The sequence below is a fragment of the Rhynchophorus ferrugineus genome, unplaced genomic scaffold, assembly GCF_030347505.1.
Source record: "Rhynchophorus ferrugineus isolate W39M unplaced genomic scaffold, kcgeb_rfMv2 rfM2, whole genome shotgun sequence".
NCBI lineage: Eukaryota > Metazoa > Arthropoda > Insecta > Coleoptera > Curculionidae > Rhynchophorus > Rhynchophorus ferrugineus.
This window is the reverse complement of record NW_027472581.1, coordinates 11256506-11272296: the sequence shown is the minus strand read 5'-3', so window position 1 is coordinate 11272296 and position 15791 is coordinate 11256506. Positions and strand designations below refer to the sequence as shown.

The window sequence follows — 15791 nt, the reverse complement described above, 5'->3', positions numbered from 1 at the left end:
CCATAGGTAGTTTGGAAAAGAGTTCAATGTAAATATAATAAAATGACTCTAACCTAAAACTATTCTGGCTGTTGATTAACTATGGTTTAAGTCATTTGCAATATATGGAATTATATGTACTATAATATTAAAATAAATTATATTTTATAACATCTTTGTTTCATTATTTTATTTATACCATAGAGAGAAAAAACCTAATACCAACACACCAGTTTGGGTTTATTAACAAGCATTCAACAATTGACCAGGTCCACAGAATAACAGATGTTATTTAAAAAGCCTAAGAAAGTAAAAAAGTATCCTCAGCCAAGTAGACTCAGGCCTTCGATAAAGTTTGACATTAAGCCTTCTTCATAAACTACAGAAAATGTTAAACATTTAGAGTTAAACAAGAAGACGCTTACTCTACAATAAAAGAAGTTAAAGCAGGTGTACCACAAGGAAGTGTACTGCTTTATGCTTTATCTACTTTACACTTGTGATATACCACAAATGGAGAATATTACGATGGCTATATTTGCTGATGATACTGCGATTATAGCTGTCGGAGACAATACTGAAGAAGCCACACGAAAATTACAACAGCAAGTGACAATATAAATAATTGGACACAAGCTTGGAAAATAAAAATTTTTCAGAACAAAGTCCTGAGAAGTATTGCCTGCGCACCCAAATACTGTAGGATTGATTACCGACATCGAGACCTTCAGACACCCACAATCAGTTAAGAAATCAAGAGAATTGCAAGGGGACATGAGGAAAGACTCCATTCTCCATGAGAATATTGAAGTATTGCAACTTTTGGATACCACCAGATCAGGACACACTCAAAAGTATCAAACCCTCTGATCATATGTAGTGTTGTGTAGTGATGTGCAGTTAATAAACAATACAGCAGTGACACGTATAAACATTATTTCATCAGAGACTGAGATAGGGCCGATGGGTTCTCCTAGTTATATACCTAAATTTAATTTATCATAAAGACAAATTGTAGGTTAGTTGGAAACGACTAGTAACAATGTAATCACTACATAGTATAAAACAAAGTCGCCTTTTCTGTCCCTATATCCCTATGTGCGCTTAAATCTTTAAAACTACGCAACGGATTTTGATGCGGTTTTTCAATAGATAGAGTGATTCAAGAGGAAGGTTTATATGTATAATACATGCATAATATACTAAGGCAACATTGCTAATTTTAGAGGTTTCTAACGTGATGTCGTAAATTAACCTATTTTTTTAGGCTTATTTAGCAATTAGCAAAAACGCTGCCTAACCCTACGAGTTAGATCAAATTAATGTACTACAGTATTGTACACCATAAAAAGGTCTACAAAAAAGTCCGCGATGGTATATGTATATCTTTTAGGGATAACCCACATTAACCATTTTTATTGTTTACTTTTTACGCGAGAAAATGGCTTATTTACGAAGCTATTTTAAGCAATACGGCATTAATCCTTATCGAATTAAGTACCTTAAATACAGTGTGCAATTAATATAGATCAATATGGTTCCTTACAGCATGTAAATTAAACAAATATTTTCGGAGATATTACAAATTTAAAATTTGCGTTTAAAAATGTGTAATGTAATAAAAATTGTATGAATTTAGATATTCCAAAGATAGCAGGAAATCTTCATAGTAAGTATAGGGGAAGAGGAATTGTTTTACTCCAAATTTAATGCGTGCAGGCCAAGGGCAGTAATGAATGAACCAAAAATACTGGATCGATTTTAATCATGTTTTCATTGAGTGACATAGGCATATATATTTTATGCCCGTGCAAAGTCGGAGCGGGCCGCTATGTTTTTATATACAACGTTCATATTTTTTCTGTAGTGTATTTAATTTAGTATCAGCATTGCACCCGTGCGAAGCCGGGGCGGGTCGCTAGTAATGAAATAATAAACAAAATTATATTAGAATGCTGTTATAATGAAGAAGTTAAATGAGGCAACATAGCGACGTTCTGACGTCATAAATTGAGATGACGTGAGTGCACTGCTACTTTGGATATACTATACGCCCTGTCCGTTCTGCGATCGTCGCTCAGCCCGGACAATCGACCCTCCCTGAATCCGGTCACATTTAAATCCGACCCGTAGCGGACCCGATGATGCGAAAAAAATCATCTAACGTAAATAAAATATTTCTAAATATATATGAGCTATGTTCAGGTATGACGCAGTTCCAAATCGTGTGCGCGGCCGCCTCGGTGGATAGAGGCGAGCCGCGAGCTGTGCCCGCGATGAAAAAGTTATGTCTAGCTATTGATCATTGCCAAGATTTTTTACTTAAGTGCTATTTCCCGCTTAGAGACCGCGTAGCGTGATATAATTTCTGCCCGCCAATGATATATGACGTCGTCATTAATAAATCCGTTAGTTAATACCCTATTATTCCTTTTAATTAGTCTCCGGTTTTAGCGCGCCCGAATACCCCTCCGAGGCACTAACAGATTTATATTTCTATTGGGATACTTCAAATAAAAATAAAAACGCTATATTTATTTTATTGACTGGGAATCATAGAGCTTGTTATTTAACGACTTTCGTTATATATCACGTTGGCCGATTTCACTATTAAGCTCTGGAATTCCTAAATTTTTTTCGCTTGAATAAGCATTTTATGAGGAAAATTAACATTTAAAATGGCCAGGTTTCAATAAAAACTATTTTCCATCATTTTCTGCATAAGCATATATTAACAGGTCAATTGAAAAGTCCCCGGCCTGACACATAGATGGCGCTACTACAATTAAATCCATAGATTTTTAGCTAGCCCTAACTCTCAAAAGATTCGTGTATAAATTTGACAGCTGTTGAATCATTAGTTTGTGAATTATAGCATTTTAAGCGAAGTAACTTTTGTTATTGTGAAAAAAAAATTGATAAAAAGGAATTTCGCGTGTTGATGAAATATTGCTTTTTGAAGGGAAAAAAATACAGTTGAAGCAAAAACTTGGCTTGATGCCGAGTTTCCGGACAGTGTCCCAGGAAAATCAACCATCAATTAATGGTATGCTAAGTTTAGACGTAGTGAAATGAGCATCGAAGACGGTGAACGCAGTGGACGCACAAAAGAGGTTGTTCCCGACGAAAACATTTAAAAAATGCACAAAATGATTTTGAATGACCGTATATTGAAATTGAATGAGATAGCAGATACTCTAAAGATATCAACTGAACGTGTACATCATATCATTCACGAATATTTGGGTATGAAAAAGCTCTGTGCAAAGTGGGCGCCGTGCGAGCTCACTTTTGACTAAAAACAACGACGAGTTGATCATTCGGAGCAGTGTTTGAAGATAATCAAGCGTAATAAACCCGAGTTTTTGCGTCGATATATGACAATGGAAGAAACATGGCCCCATCATTTCACTCCGAAGTCCGATCGACAGTCATCCGAGTGGACTGCACACGATGAACCCACTCCAAAGCATGGGAAAACGCAACAGTCGACTGGCAAGGTTATAGTGTCTCTATTTTGGGATGCTCATGGAATAATTTTCATTGACTCCCTTGGAAAAAGGAAGGACCATGCACGCAAATACTTTATATTCATGAATATTCCGTTTCGGTGCCGATATGAATGGTTCTCCTGGACTAATCCATGACTTTTTCCACTCGAGATTATTGTAGTTATCTCTTTGTCTTGTCTTTGTTTCACTTTTCATGATTTATGCTATAGTCCGCACGCACATGGTTTAACATTACATTTCTAGTCCACTTTTATGGCAGTTATATTATTTACGGTTCATAAATATAAAATAAATTGATCATGACATTTGTAGTATAAATAAAAATACATGTATTTCAAAGACAAACACTATTATGTGGGTCTCATGACCATAAATGTATAATGTGTGGCCTCATGTTTATATTGGAACAATTCAATTACACCTAAACAGAATAGACTTGTAATTAAACATTCACATTTTATATATTAAACATATTTGTTGAGTAAATACTTGTTAAAACTAACTATAATATATGAAATGAAGTGAACCAATCGAAAATTCTCTACGAAACTACATTTTCAGCTTCTAGAATGGGAATAATTCATAGTATATAAAGATATTGGTTATCACCTGACGATCATCGACTGCAATGCCAAAATGCTTTGGTAGCAAAACCAAGACCAAGACCTGCATCTAGTGGGATGCATCAGGATGTTGTCTGTTGAAACCTGGAGAAATGGTTAATACCTATCTTCATCGAATACAAATGATCAATTTAAACTGTGCATTGACTGAAATATGTCCACAATACGTTCAAAGAGGTGACAAAGAAATTTTGCAGTATGACAACACGCCGTCTCATACAGCAAAATTAAAGTGTTGAAATCATCAGGATGCGAAGTTTTATCACACCCTTCGCAGTCTCCAGATTTAGCTTCATTCTACTACCGCCTTTCCGTATCGATCTCTTGTAGAGCAGTACTGAAGAAGTCAAAAAATGGCTCGACGAATAGTTTAGTCCAAAGGATAAATTGTCTTTTCCTGCAAATACTTATAAATAAATAAATTTTAACTATCAGTTGTAAATAACGTGTTTTTTTAGCGAAAAAAAAACGGAAAGGGATTACCGACCCACCTGGTATATATCTAAATGAGTAAAATATGAGAAATAACGGCGATTTAGTTTTACGGAAATGAAATTAATCTTCTAGATTAGATTTAGAAAGGACCAACGAAAATGTTAGAGCACATAATGAACATCTATCACGGTCACCGATACGAACAATACTAATCAAGCGATAAGCTATTACATAAAAAAAATCGACTTAAAAAATAACTCAAACACTCGAAAACGCGTGTTCTATTACGCGGGACCTCTTGTCATACTCAAATATCAAAAATAAATGCCGTAGAGCTGTTGATTTTTTATGTATCTCCGAGTCACTGAACCTACGTGGTCTGAAAATAAATTCACATCGTGTATTTTGTAAAAAAAATATTAAAACAACCTATGAAAATACATATAAAATATCCGGGATTTCCCAAGTGACTATTTTATACTAATACTAGGTTCGAATGGAAGGAAGCATGCCACGATTTTTTTTTCGCCGTTAAATTACCATTATAGAAAAAATAGAAATTTCACGGTATAGGTGACCTTGAAATCATGCGACCTTACCCTGTTTACCCTTCCTTCACAAACAGGTATTAGGGTAAATGCATATCTAACATTGTTTTTATCAGGTACATATAAAATTATCTATCTACTACATGTCTGTTTAAATATTGTTTGTTTACCGAAAATAAAACCTACTTATGAAGATGTTAGTGGTAATAAAATTCATTTAATCCAGCAAGTTGTTCGTATGCTGTCAATGTGATGTCTCCATATAAAGAAGTCTTGCAAGAAGGTAATAATTAAGATAACTGTATAAATAGTAGTAATAAATACTATTTTTAATTGTAAAATATTGTAACACTTTAATTTTCTAGAACAATCAGTATTCAATAATTTTATAGCAGAGCTATTGTATATTTAAATAGTGTCAAATTTTATTGCCTTGTTAAGAAAATATTTGTTACGGTGCCATCAATTAAAAATTTAATTGCTACTTTAGGGGATTTATTGCCTTAAGGAATCTATTTTGTCTAAATTTACAAATAACTACATTTGTTTAACAAATCTTAACCAGGATTGCTTAGAGAATTTTGTTGGATCTATTAGAGGTCATGGAGGTAGAAACATCATCCTTCACCTAGTATGTTCGAGAATCTTTAAAAGTGCTCATCATCACTTCAATTTTTTCATATCATTCTTACTTATATTCTTTTTTAATGGGAGATATAGTACCACTAGAGGTTGTTAAATCACCAGTTGAGTCTATATTTTCAGTTCCAGTTTCAGAGAACTTCGCTCTGAGCAAGAGTCTGAAAACAAGAGTCTAATATTGTATGTTAGTCTTATTTCAGGCTATTTAACAAAACTTCTGAGAAAAGAGACAACATGCAATATTTGTCTATATTCTATATTAAATAGTTCTACAAATTAAATACTCTAAAATCTAAATATCTTTAAAAAATACATACATTTTCAGCGTTTCAACTGTCCACTCCATAATGATTTTCAAGACCAAATTTTAAAACTTATTATGAGGTGTGATTGTATTTTTGGTTTAATGAAGTTAATGTAATGTTAACAGGGAATGATTTAAAGTTTACCTTCAATATATCAAGATAAGTTAGAACTCTAATAGATCCCATAAAATTGATGGCACTAAACACATATGAGAAGGCATTATAGAAGAATATTTTCATTTTGCCTAGAATAGAGTTCATAATTGTTTTTATTTGCACTTACATTTTGTTTTTTTTTTAATTTTTGTTGACATATATATATATATATATATATATATATATATATATATAATTTACATTTATGTATATTTGTATAGGATTTTATTTTAATAAATTAATTTATTGATTTTCATTTAAATACTATTAGCCAATATGTTTGACGTCATAAAGTAATCAGGCGAAATGGCAGACCAATCAAAGCAAAGTATTTTTCTTACAGGTTTCTACATAACTATTTTAAACTAACCAATCAAATTCACGTTATCAGCGCCACCAATGATTGGACTAATGTTATGATGTCGAAATTATCTGCTGACGCTTTAAAATGTTTTTTTATGTAAGGCTGGGATCTCGCGAATATATGATCGGAAATTCATAAAATTACAGAAAGATAAATATATCTTGCCTTTAAATCAGTCTGCTATGCATTAATTATTTTAAATGTACAGCAGGAGTTTTGATTACACGGTTTATGCGTTACGTGTCTATTTTTTTGTTTAAAAGTTATAATGTTCGAACTTAATTATTATATACTTTGGCTTCTATATATATAAAAGTTGGGAAATATTGTGACATGGAATAAAATAAATTGATATAATATTATCCACAGACACATATACATGCACCCGGTGGTTTTTTTAATGGTTTTTAACATTCATTTTAAAAGTAATGTGGTTTCTTTTTTTAAATATTTTAAAGTCTCCTTTTTACCAACGAGGATTTATTAAAACTGGACCTGCAGTTTAACGTGGGCTCCGAACTACGGTCTTCGGCATTAAGCCTATCGACTGGCCAGTAACTTAGAAACCATCCAAGAAGAGATCTAGTCTTACCCAGCCTGGTTACTGGCGTGACTGGGATGGTTATTCCTTGTCGGATTTTCCACTATTACTTGAAGACATTTGCAATTACAATCACAAACATAAAGTACATCGATGCCCCAGTAGGAAGGCCGTCCTGTCGCCTTGACCACTGCGCCAACGAAGCTGGCAATATGGTTTCTGTTTATTTATAGCTACACATTAATATTCATTAAAATTTTTAAAATACTCTATATATTATGATTTGGAAACTATTATATGTACCATAAAGTTCACCTTGCCAACAAAGCTCGGGGAGACAGTGCTCTCTAGATGTCGATTGAGTCAACTAAACAAAAGTTCAAAGTAAGTGCAATCTATTGTCAGCCTAAATATAACATCATTGTTGAAAGATATATTGATCTTTTTAAGACCCTTAATAGCCACTTTATTATTGGTAAGGATTTTAAAGCCAAGCACAATCATTGGGGATCGGGAACTTGGGGACTTATTACCCCAAGAGAACAATACAAGCCTGCTGTCAGTTATAGATGTGAGTTCGTATTTACTGGTCAGCTAACACCACTGACCTTCTGACTTGTGATTGACTTGTGTGAGAAAAAACTATTTGTCCTCGATTTAAACTCTGATCATTCTCCAATATACCTAACGATCAGTGATAAAATAATCACGAAAGCACACCATTCAAGTCTAGTTAACTCATTCAGTCAACTGCAAGAAGAAGTGGTTACTTTTACCACTGCCATTCAAGAAGGTTGTTGAAGAAATATTGAATTATTGAATGGAAACCAATGTTCCAAAAGAGGTCTGTTAGAGATCTGATAAGGCTTAAATACAGTAATTTCAGTTCTAGATTGAAATGCATTTTGTAAATATTAAGATACAAATATTAGATCGGGGAAAAAGGAAATTCGTAATACATCGCTAGAGATACGTATTCAATAACTATATAATTAGATGCGTTTGAAAAGTAACAGTACATAGAACATTCCAAATTGCATCAATCGTTTACTCAGTCAAAAGCTTTTCCGCTCTGAGTTGGGATTCCGAAACGTATCTTCGTCATATCTAAATTTTTTACTTCAAAAAAAGAGGAGTCTAGACTCAGCTACACTGTCCATAAATTGTTGGTGTTTAGACTAATAACTTCTTAAATGAATAATGAACGACTATATAAGAATTAGGTTGCTCATTCATCGTCATTGTGGGAATGTCGAAGTTAATTTCCATAGTTAATAATTAAGTAAATTTTGTTTTGTGAATAGCTATTAAAACGAAGAAGAAAAACTCACAAATAGGTGCAAAATCTACAATGACGCTAATAAAAGCGATGGTAAGTATTTGATGGAATTGGAAATCTGATCTAACATTGCCAAACCAACTAGCAACTGAAGCAGGCGATTAAAAAGGCCAGATTAAGAAATATTGGACCTCTTTTAATGATGTCTATGCTGAACCCTTTTAATTGGGAAAACTGCCTTCAAAAGTGACTTTTAAATTTTTTTTGATTTCATGGCTCAGATCAAAATGGCTCATAGTATTATTGAAGCCAGAATACCCTAAGATCACTAACTTATTCTAATTTATATTGAGTGATCTCAAATAGAAGATGTAGAAGAATTCTCGTTATACTGCAATGAATCTAGGTGTTAACACTTTCTCTCAATTTTAAAGTCAACAAAAGGTTTTTTTTTCTAGTTTATTTCTCCTGTTAATTACATAAAACCTGTAACATTCTGTAACTGGAAAAATGGGTAGTTCCTTTCTTCTTATTCTTTCTTCAGCTTTAATATACCAATATACCATGAATATACCAAAAATATTATCCAAAAGTCTTATTCGCTCTTTATATTTCACGCCATGTGAAGCTGACTTTTTTACAGTTTTATTATTCAACTGATCTGGCAGTACACCTATGATCTTGTTTTTTTTTTTTACCTGGAAAGCACAGAAACCAACGCCATTCCAAGTAAACTCATTTAGCAGCCATTTTTCTTCCTTTTAGGTAATCCGAGCCAGACCTGACGTGGACCAACGTTAAGAATTTTTAAAATTACAACCAATAAATAAAATAATAATAACTACTTCTAGGTCATGATAAAATAGTCACCAGAACATGCCCAACTCTAGTAAATAAACCTGATTCTAAACGCCATGTAACCAGTTCGTAGAATAACAAAGCACGTAATAGTTCCAAACGGACGCAGAATATATCAAAAACGTCACATACGATGTCGAAACCGTTTAAAGTACCAAAACAAAATCTAAACGGCAAAGTTAAAAAACCTTTAATCGAATCGAGCGCATTTATATTTTCGAATGTTACTTTTGGCTAGCAAACAGTCAGCATTCCCGTCACTTCAACTTATTAAAACAAAAATGAAGACCACTTTGATTCACAATGCACCTGCGTTTAATTAATATTTCAGCCCGTCGTGCCGCGAGCTTTGCCAATATTCCCGATAGTAAAAATGCTGCTACGCTATATTTATATAGCAGGCCGATACAAATTAAGAAGTGCAATTTCATTTTCAGTTATATGGTCGGTCGAATCTATTTAAATTAATTTGTTTGTTAGACGATAGAAATTGACGACGTTAGTTGCGGATAAAACAGGTCCTGGAAAAAGTATTGTGGTATTTTATGATCCACGTGTTAAGGTCGCATATTCTTGACAATATTATTGCAGGAAGATGTCAAATTTTCAACAAAAAAAACATGTTAAGAATTTTAGCCTTTTAAAATATAGGTTTATAAATTAATTTTAAAGCATTCACGACAGATCGCATCACTAAGTATTAAATTGTAGCGACCGCTACAACACTTTAGGCCACCACTATTACATCTACATTAAGTTCAAAGGTTGGCAATGCTGATGGATTAGTACCATGCGGTTCCCGGCTATAAATGACCACCACGACGACGTCTCTCTCTTCTCTACACCTTGTAACAGTACCACTTCCACATCGCTTTCGTACTTCCTTAACCTAACCTAATATCTTGTCCATTCTCTCGTCGACCACATGTAGTACTTAACACATGAAATAAACAAGTTTTTATTCAACCAGTATCTTCTGTTCCTATGCGAATTCCTTTCACAAAAATATTAGTGAGTGTTCCAATAAACAATGGTGTCGACAGCCACACATTCCGACCGATAAAATGAACATTCCATTTGTAACAAACTTCATGTTGAAACCTCCCCAAGAGGTCTCATTTTCCAGTATGTGTCATTTCGTGGAAATGTGAACAAAATATTTTTCAGTGCGTTGAAAATATCTGAATTTGCACCGAGTAAATATCATTTGTATGAAGTTTAACTTTGTTTACATCACTTTGAAGAATATGACGGCTAAAGATCATCAAAAGTTAAGTTGAGAAGCTTATGGCACTCATACTCCATCGATTTCAACATATAAATACAGCTATTGGCGATTTAAAAGCGCTGATTTGACACCGAAGACAAAGAGGAACCAAAACAATTTGAAGACGAGGATTTGAAGGCATCAGTTGATGATGATCAATGTAAAATGCAAGAAGAATATTCATAATTGTTGGGAGTAATACAGAAAACCGTTTCCAATCGCTTGAAGAACATGGAATATTTTTTTTTACTCTTTGTGATTTCACAATCTGCCCTATAGGCAATAAGTATTTCTTATGTCTATATTATATTTAAATGGCATGCAAAAAATCATTTTATTAAGCGATCTCCTGTATAAAATATTATATTAATTAATTAGTCTTATTCTAACGCTTATTCTAAAGTCTACATATGTCCCGTAATCAGATCAGGTGGTGTTAAACGTTTTAGTCTATGCACTTCACTATCACATCGCATATTTCACTGATTAGCGAGTACATTGGGATGCACTGACACTCTTTCGAAGTACTTCATACAAACACGTTGAATTACACTCGTTATAGGTTCTAGAGCAATATCACGTTGTATCACTTTATTTGAAATATAGTACGGAGCATTAGCAATGGCACGCAACACTTTATTTTGGACCCGTTGAATGATGGATATATTAGATTTGCTAGCGGTACCCCATAGTTGGATTCCATATGACCAAAGACGCTTGAGTATAGACTCATACAGCAACACCTTGTTATCTAATGATAACTTGGATTTGCGCCCGATGAGCAATACATTTGATATAATTTCAGTTGAAGTTGTTTTCGTTTAGAGAGTATGTGCTTCTTCCAAGTTAGGCGTCGATCTATGTGCATATCAAGATATTTAACTTGCTCTGCTTGGGGGAGTTGACAATGATTGATATTCACTGGTGGACATGTTTTTCTATGCAGGGTAAATGTTACACGGGTGGATTTTGTTTCATTGATTTTAATGCGCTATGTCTTCAACTATAATTGTATTTGATCCAGGTGGGTTTGTAGGTTTATTGATGCTGTGACTGGATCTTCATGGAATGCCAAGATTGCTATATCCTCTGCGTATGTTGCCACAGTAGTTATTTTTGTGGTGGGCAGATCGGCCGTATACAGAAGATGCAGTACTGGACCCAGTACACTACCTTGCGGAACTCCTGAATATATGGGATTTAATTCGGTATGTTCATCGCCTTGATTTACAATAAAATGTCTATCAGTGAGATACGATTTTTGTAACTGATAGTCCGGATGAGAGGGAGAAGTATTTGTAATTTAACCTGCAAGCCCGTATGCCATACTTTGTCAAAAGCAGCCGAACAATATCTTTTGGCATTTAGGTCAGTGTTTATTTTGTTTACAAGTCACTTGCTCTATAGTCCCATGCTTATTGCGAAACCCAAGTTGATGTTCTGGAATAATTTTTCTTTTTTCTATTATATAGTTTAGCTTCTTGATGTATAGTTTCAGGAAAACTTTCGAGATTATCGGTAATAGACTTGTAGACCGGTAGGTGGTCACATCTTCTGGTATTTTTCCTGGTTTAAGAATCATTAATATTTTAGCTACTTTCAAGATGCTAGGGAAGTAATTAATTCGTAGCATAGCATTAAATATAAATGTTAATAGTTAATAGGAGCTTTATTAATATTAATTTCTCTCATTATTGTTTGTTTAACTTTTTTGACCGCTAATTTCTCGTGCGGTAAGTCCATTTGAAATGGCGAATCCAGAAAGCAAGTAATTTTATCTTAGTCATCTTTATGTAGCTGAGCCTGGAAAGGTTTAAAAACATTTTTTAAGTGTTTTGAGAAAATGTCGGCCTTCTCTTTATTGCTTCTAGCCCAATTATTTTCGCTTGTTTTAATAGGTGGGTTATGCTGCTGGGGTCTCTTAAGCTTTCTTGTTGCTTTCCACAACGAATAGTCTATAGCCTCAGTTGGTGTCAAATAGGTATTCTTGAATGCCTTGGTTTTGTTCATTTTGAATTAGTTCTTTCAGCTCTTTTATTGCCCTATTAAATTTCCTTTTATTTTCTTCAGTCCTTTTCTGTTGCCAATTCCGTCGTAACTTTCTTTTTTCTGTATTGTACATGATATATGTGTATTTTTTATTGGAAATGTTTCATTGTTAGGAGTCGCGGAATATGCTGCCTCCTGTATACTTTTTTGTAATGTTTATTGCTGCTATTTCTATGTCAATTTCAGTTTGTAACGGTAAGTTTAAGCGAAATAAGCCTGTAGGATTTGATTTGTTCTGCAGGTTTGTCAGTTTTTTTGAGAATAATTATTTGTGCCACCTTAAAGCATTCCGAAACATGCTTCAGTTTTAAACAGGCATTAAATATATATATCAACATGATTGCTTTTCATGGCAGTTCTTTCAATAATCCAGGTGAAATGTCATCTATACCAGGTGCCTTTTTAGGATTGAGGTTATCAATTTCAGTGGCAACTTCCAATGGAGAAATTAGATTTAGATCTACAAACAAAGGAGGTCTTTTATACTCCTACAATAATCGATCGTCATGCTTTCGTCCTAAAATACTTGGTATCGCCTTTCGATTTCCGCTATATCTTGGTGTAGCCCCGCTTTCCTTGCCCTTATCTTGTAGTAATTTTGTTGACTACGTGCTTGTAATACGGTTATTTCTGATTAGGCTGTGAAAAATACTTTGAAACGATGTCCATGCTGCTGCTTCATCAGGTTTTACACATTTTGTATCGTATTTTGAAATCGCTTTCATTACTCGCTCGTGATTAAGACGAAGTTTTTAAGGTGTTCTCTGCACTTGTACCTGGGCAGATTGGCAATGAATCACTGTCCGTAAGTAGAACTGGCTTCGACATTGTTGATATATCAAGATATTTATACCGTGCTATTTTTTTAGCATTTATACCGACGACATTTATCGAAATTATCTACAGTTTCTGATCTCATCATAACGTTGGTAGAGAAAATTAAAAGTATAGATTTTCACCAAATGACGAAGTACCACTTGTACAGCTTTATTCTGCGAGCGTTACAACACAATTTCGGTGCCCTTGGCTTGTCAGTGTTTCCCACAGTAAAACCAAAGTACGAATTTTGCATGTTTACCGAGCATATAACATCCACAAACATAACGAAAACACCATGCACCGACTTTGCAACGTTATCTATATTTTCACACGTTCTGAAGCACAATTACAGCAAATCATCAAAAAATTCCAGTTCAAAAAAGTTTAATGTAAACAATCACTAGCTGACAGCAATTATAAAACCGCAATGCAGCCACCAGCGTGAATTCGAAAGTTAGAAGAGGTCAGGACATCAAATAACGTTAAGAAATCGTTCTCATTTGCTCGGGTTCAAAAGTTTATCCGAATTTGTAAATTTATTAATTAATGTGTTAATAGTAAATAATAGTAGTTAAACTTTAAATAGTGTTAATGTAATTAATTTAAACAAAACTTACTTGTAGTAATTGTCAACTGCTATCAGGGCCTTAGTCTTCGTGAGCGGCAGCTTTCGTATCTCCACGAACCCAAACCTGCTGAGTATCGACAGCACCTGAAACAAATCGTAATAGAATCGGAACTTACCGTTTTAAAATTAAAATATATAGTATATTTAAATCGAAATGCACATTTAAACGGCGATTGCAACGCTGATTGATATACATATACATTTAAGTCTTTTATTTACTTTTACTAGAACGATTATGAACATAGGCACGTGAGCTATTTAATTTGCCCATTTCTTGGAAACCGGCCAACGTTATTGAAAGTGCAGATATATTTGATCGATTTGCCAATCATTAATATTTCGACTATTGTAAGAAAAACACTTTCTAGTCCACGTGTTGAGTTAAAGCTGACAGCAGGAAATAAATCAGCAGAAATGATAGTTCGAGGTTTATATAATCGACGTATAACTTAATCTTTACAGATTTTCAGTAAATTTTATATAATAAACTTAAATCTTAATTCTTATATCATGGTCAATTAACTCAGTATTTCCATAAGGCAATATACTGGGTACAGTATTGTAACTCTTGTATACTGCTGATCTGTCGACCAATAAAAACATTATTGTGGCAACATACGTCAATCTTAGCATTTAACGATGACTCCAACACAATTTAATAAAATACAACTGTGGTGAGAAACTTGACGTATAGTCTATTCAAAGTTTCTTTATACATCCGTCGTCGAAATGTGTGATGTGAAAACTTTGCAATGATGCCGCATCAACCCAGAATTTTAGTTCAGTTTGACTTTGACATACAAGAGAATTCTAATCATAGAATAAAGAAATTTAGAAGTGAAATTTATATGGAAAAATCGGGTCCCACGTTTCAGCTTTTCGGAATCCCCGTTAAGCGGCCAAATCTAAATGAAAAATGAAACAGATGATCTCCAATGTAGGCCCAGGAAAGTTTGTAATCATTTTAAAGATGAAGACTATAGACCAAAATGTGGAAAGCCATGGCTGAAACAAGATGTAATTTCTACTAGTAATTTAAATAGTAAGTATTTTGTTAAATAATAATGATTTATTGCATTGAAATAATTAAGCAATATTTATTGAGATTCTTTACCTTTACTACAAGACCAGGAATATATGCCCCCAATGGCAATATTAAATCACATAAGTTTTTTGAAGCTGATAGATATATAGGAGATTCTTCTACCCTAACAAGACCCAAAAGTAAGTATATAATAAGAAACTTATGTTTATTATTAGAGAATGGAGGTTCTAACTTGAAATATATATGTTCATTTACAGATAACTCAGCCTGTCCCATCAGCTTCTTTTCAGGTTGGATGAAAAACTAATGCCTTTATACTTATTGAAATGCAGTGGCAGAGGATATAAACTGTTATCGAAAATATTCTGCTTGCCTTCTAGAATAAGGTTTCTTTTTGCTGCTGGAGTAGTAACCTCTAATTTTGGTCGTTAGTTCACAAACTTGACTGTATAAACCGAACTGTAGTTGTCATATTTAATGTTTATAATTAAGATAAAAATGATAAAATGTATCTCAATTTAGGTAGGTTGCTAATTTAACTGATTCTTAAAAATAATACAACAGAACCATTAATAGTTATATTATTTTATTTTAATGTTTGTTTTAAATATTAGAGAGAATACGTGGATCAGTGGATTACGTGTTTTGGGGATTACGTCTTTATGGCCAAGGAAACTTAACGTAATTGTAATATCTCAATAAAATATATTTAAATATATATTTATTTGTTTATTTTCCCAG

General features: G+C 33.6%; 1 protein-coding gene across 1 annotated transcript in view; it reads right to left on the bottom strand.

Moving 5' to 3' along the window:
* LOC143191813 (pre-piRNA 3'-exonuclease trimmer) overlaps nt 1-15791 on the bottom strand; it is a 50918-nt gene that overhangs the window by 20957 nt on the left and 14170 nt on the right. The window contains exon 6 of the mRNA XM_076397224.1: nt 13995-14089. Within this exon, the coding sequence (XP_076253339.1) occupies nt 13995-14089 (95 nt within the window). The remainder of the gene's footprint in view (nt 1-13994; nt 14090-15791) is intronic.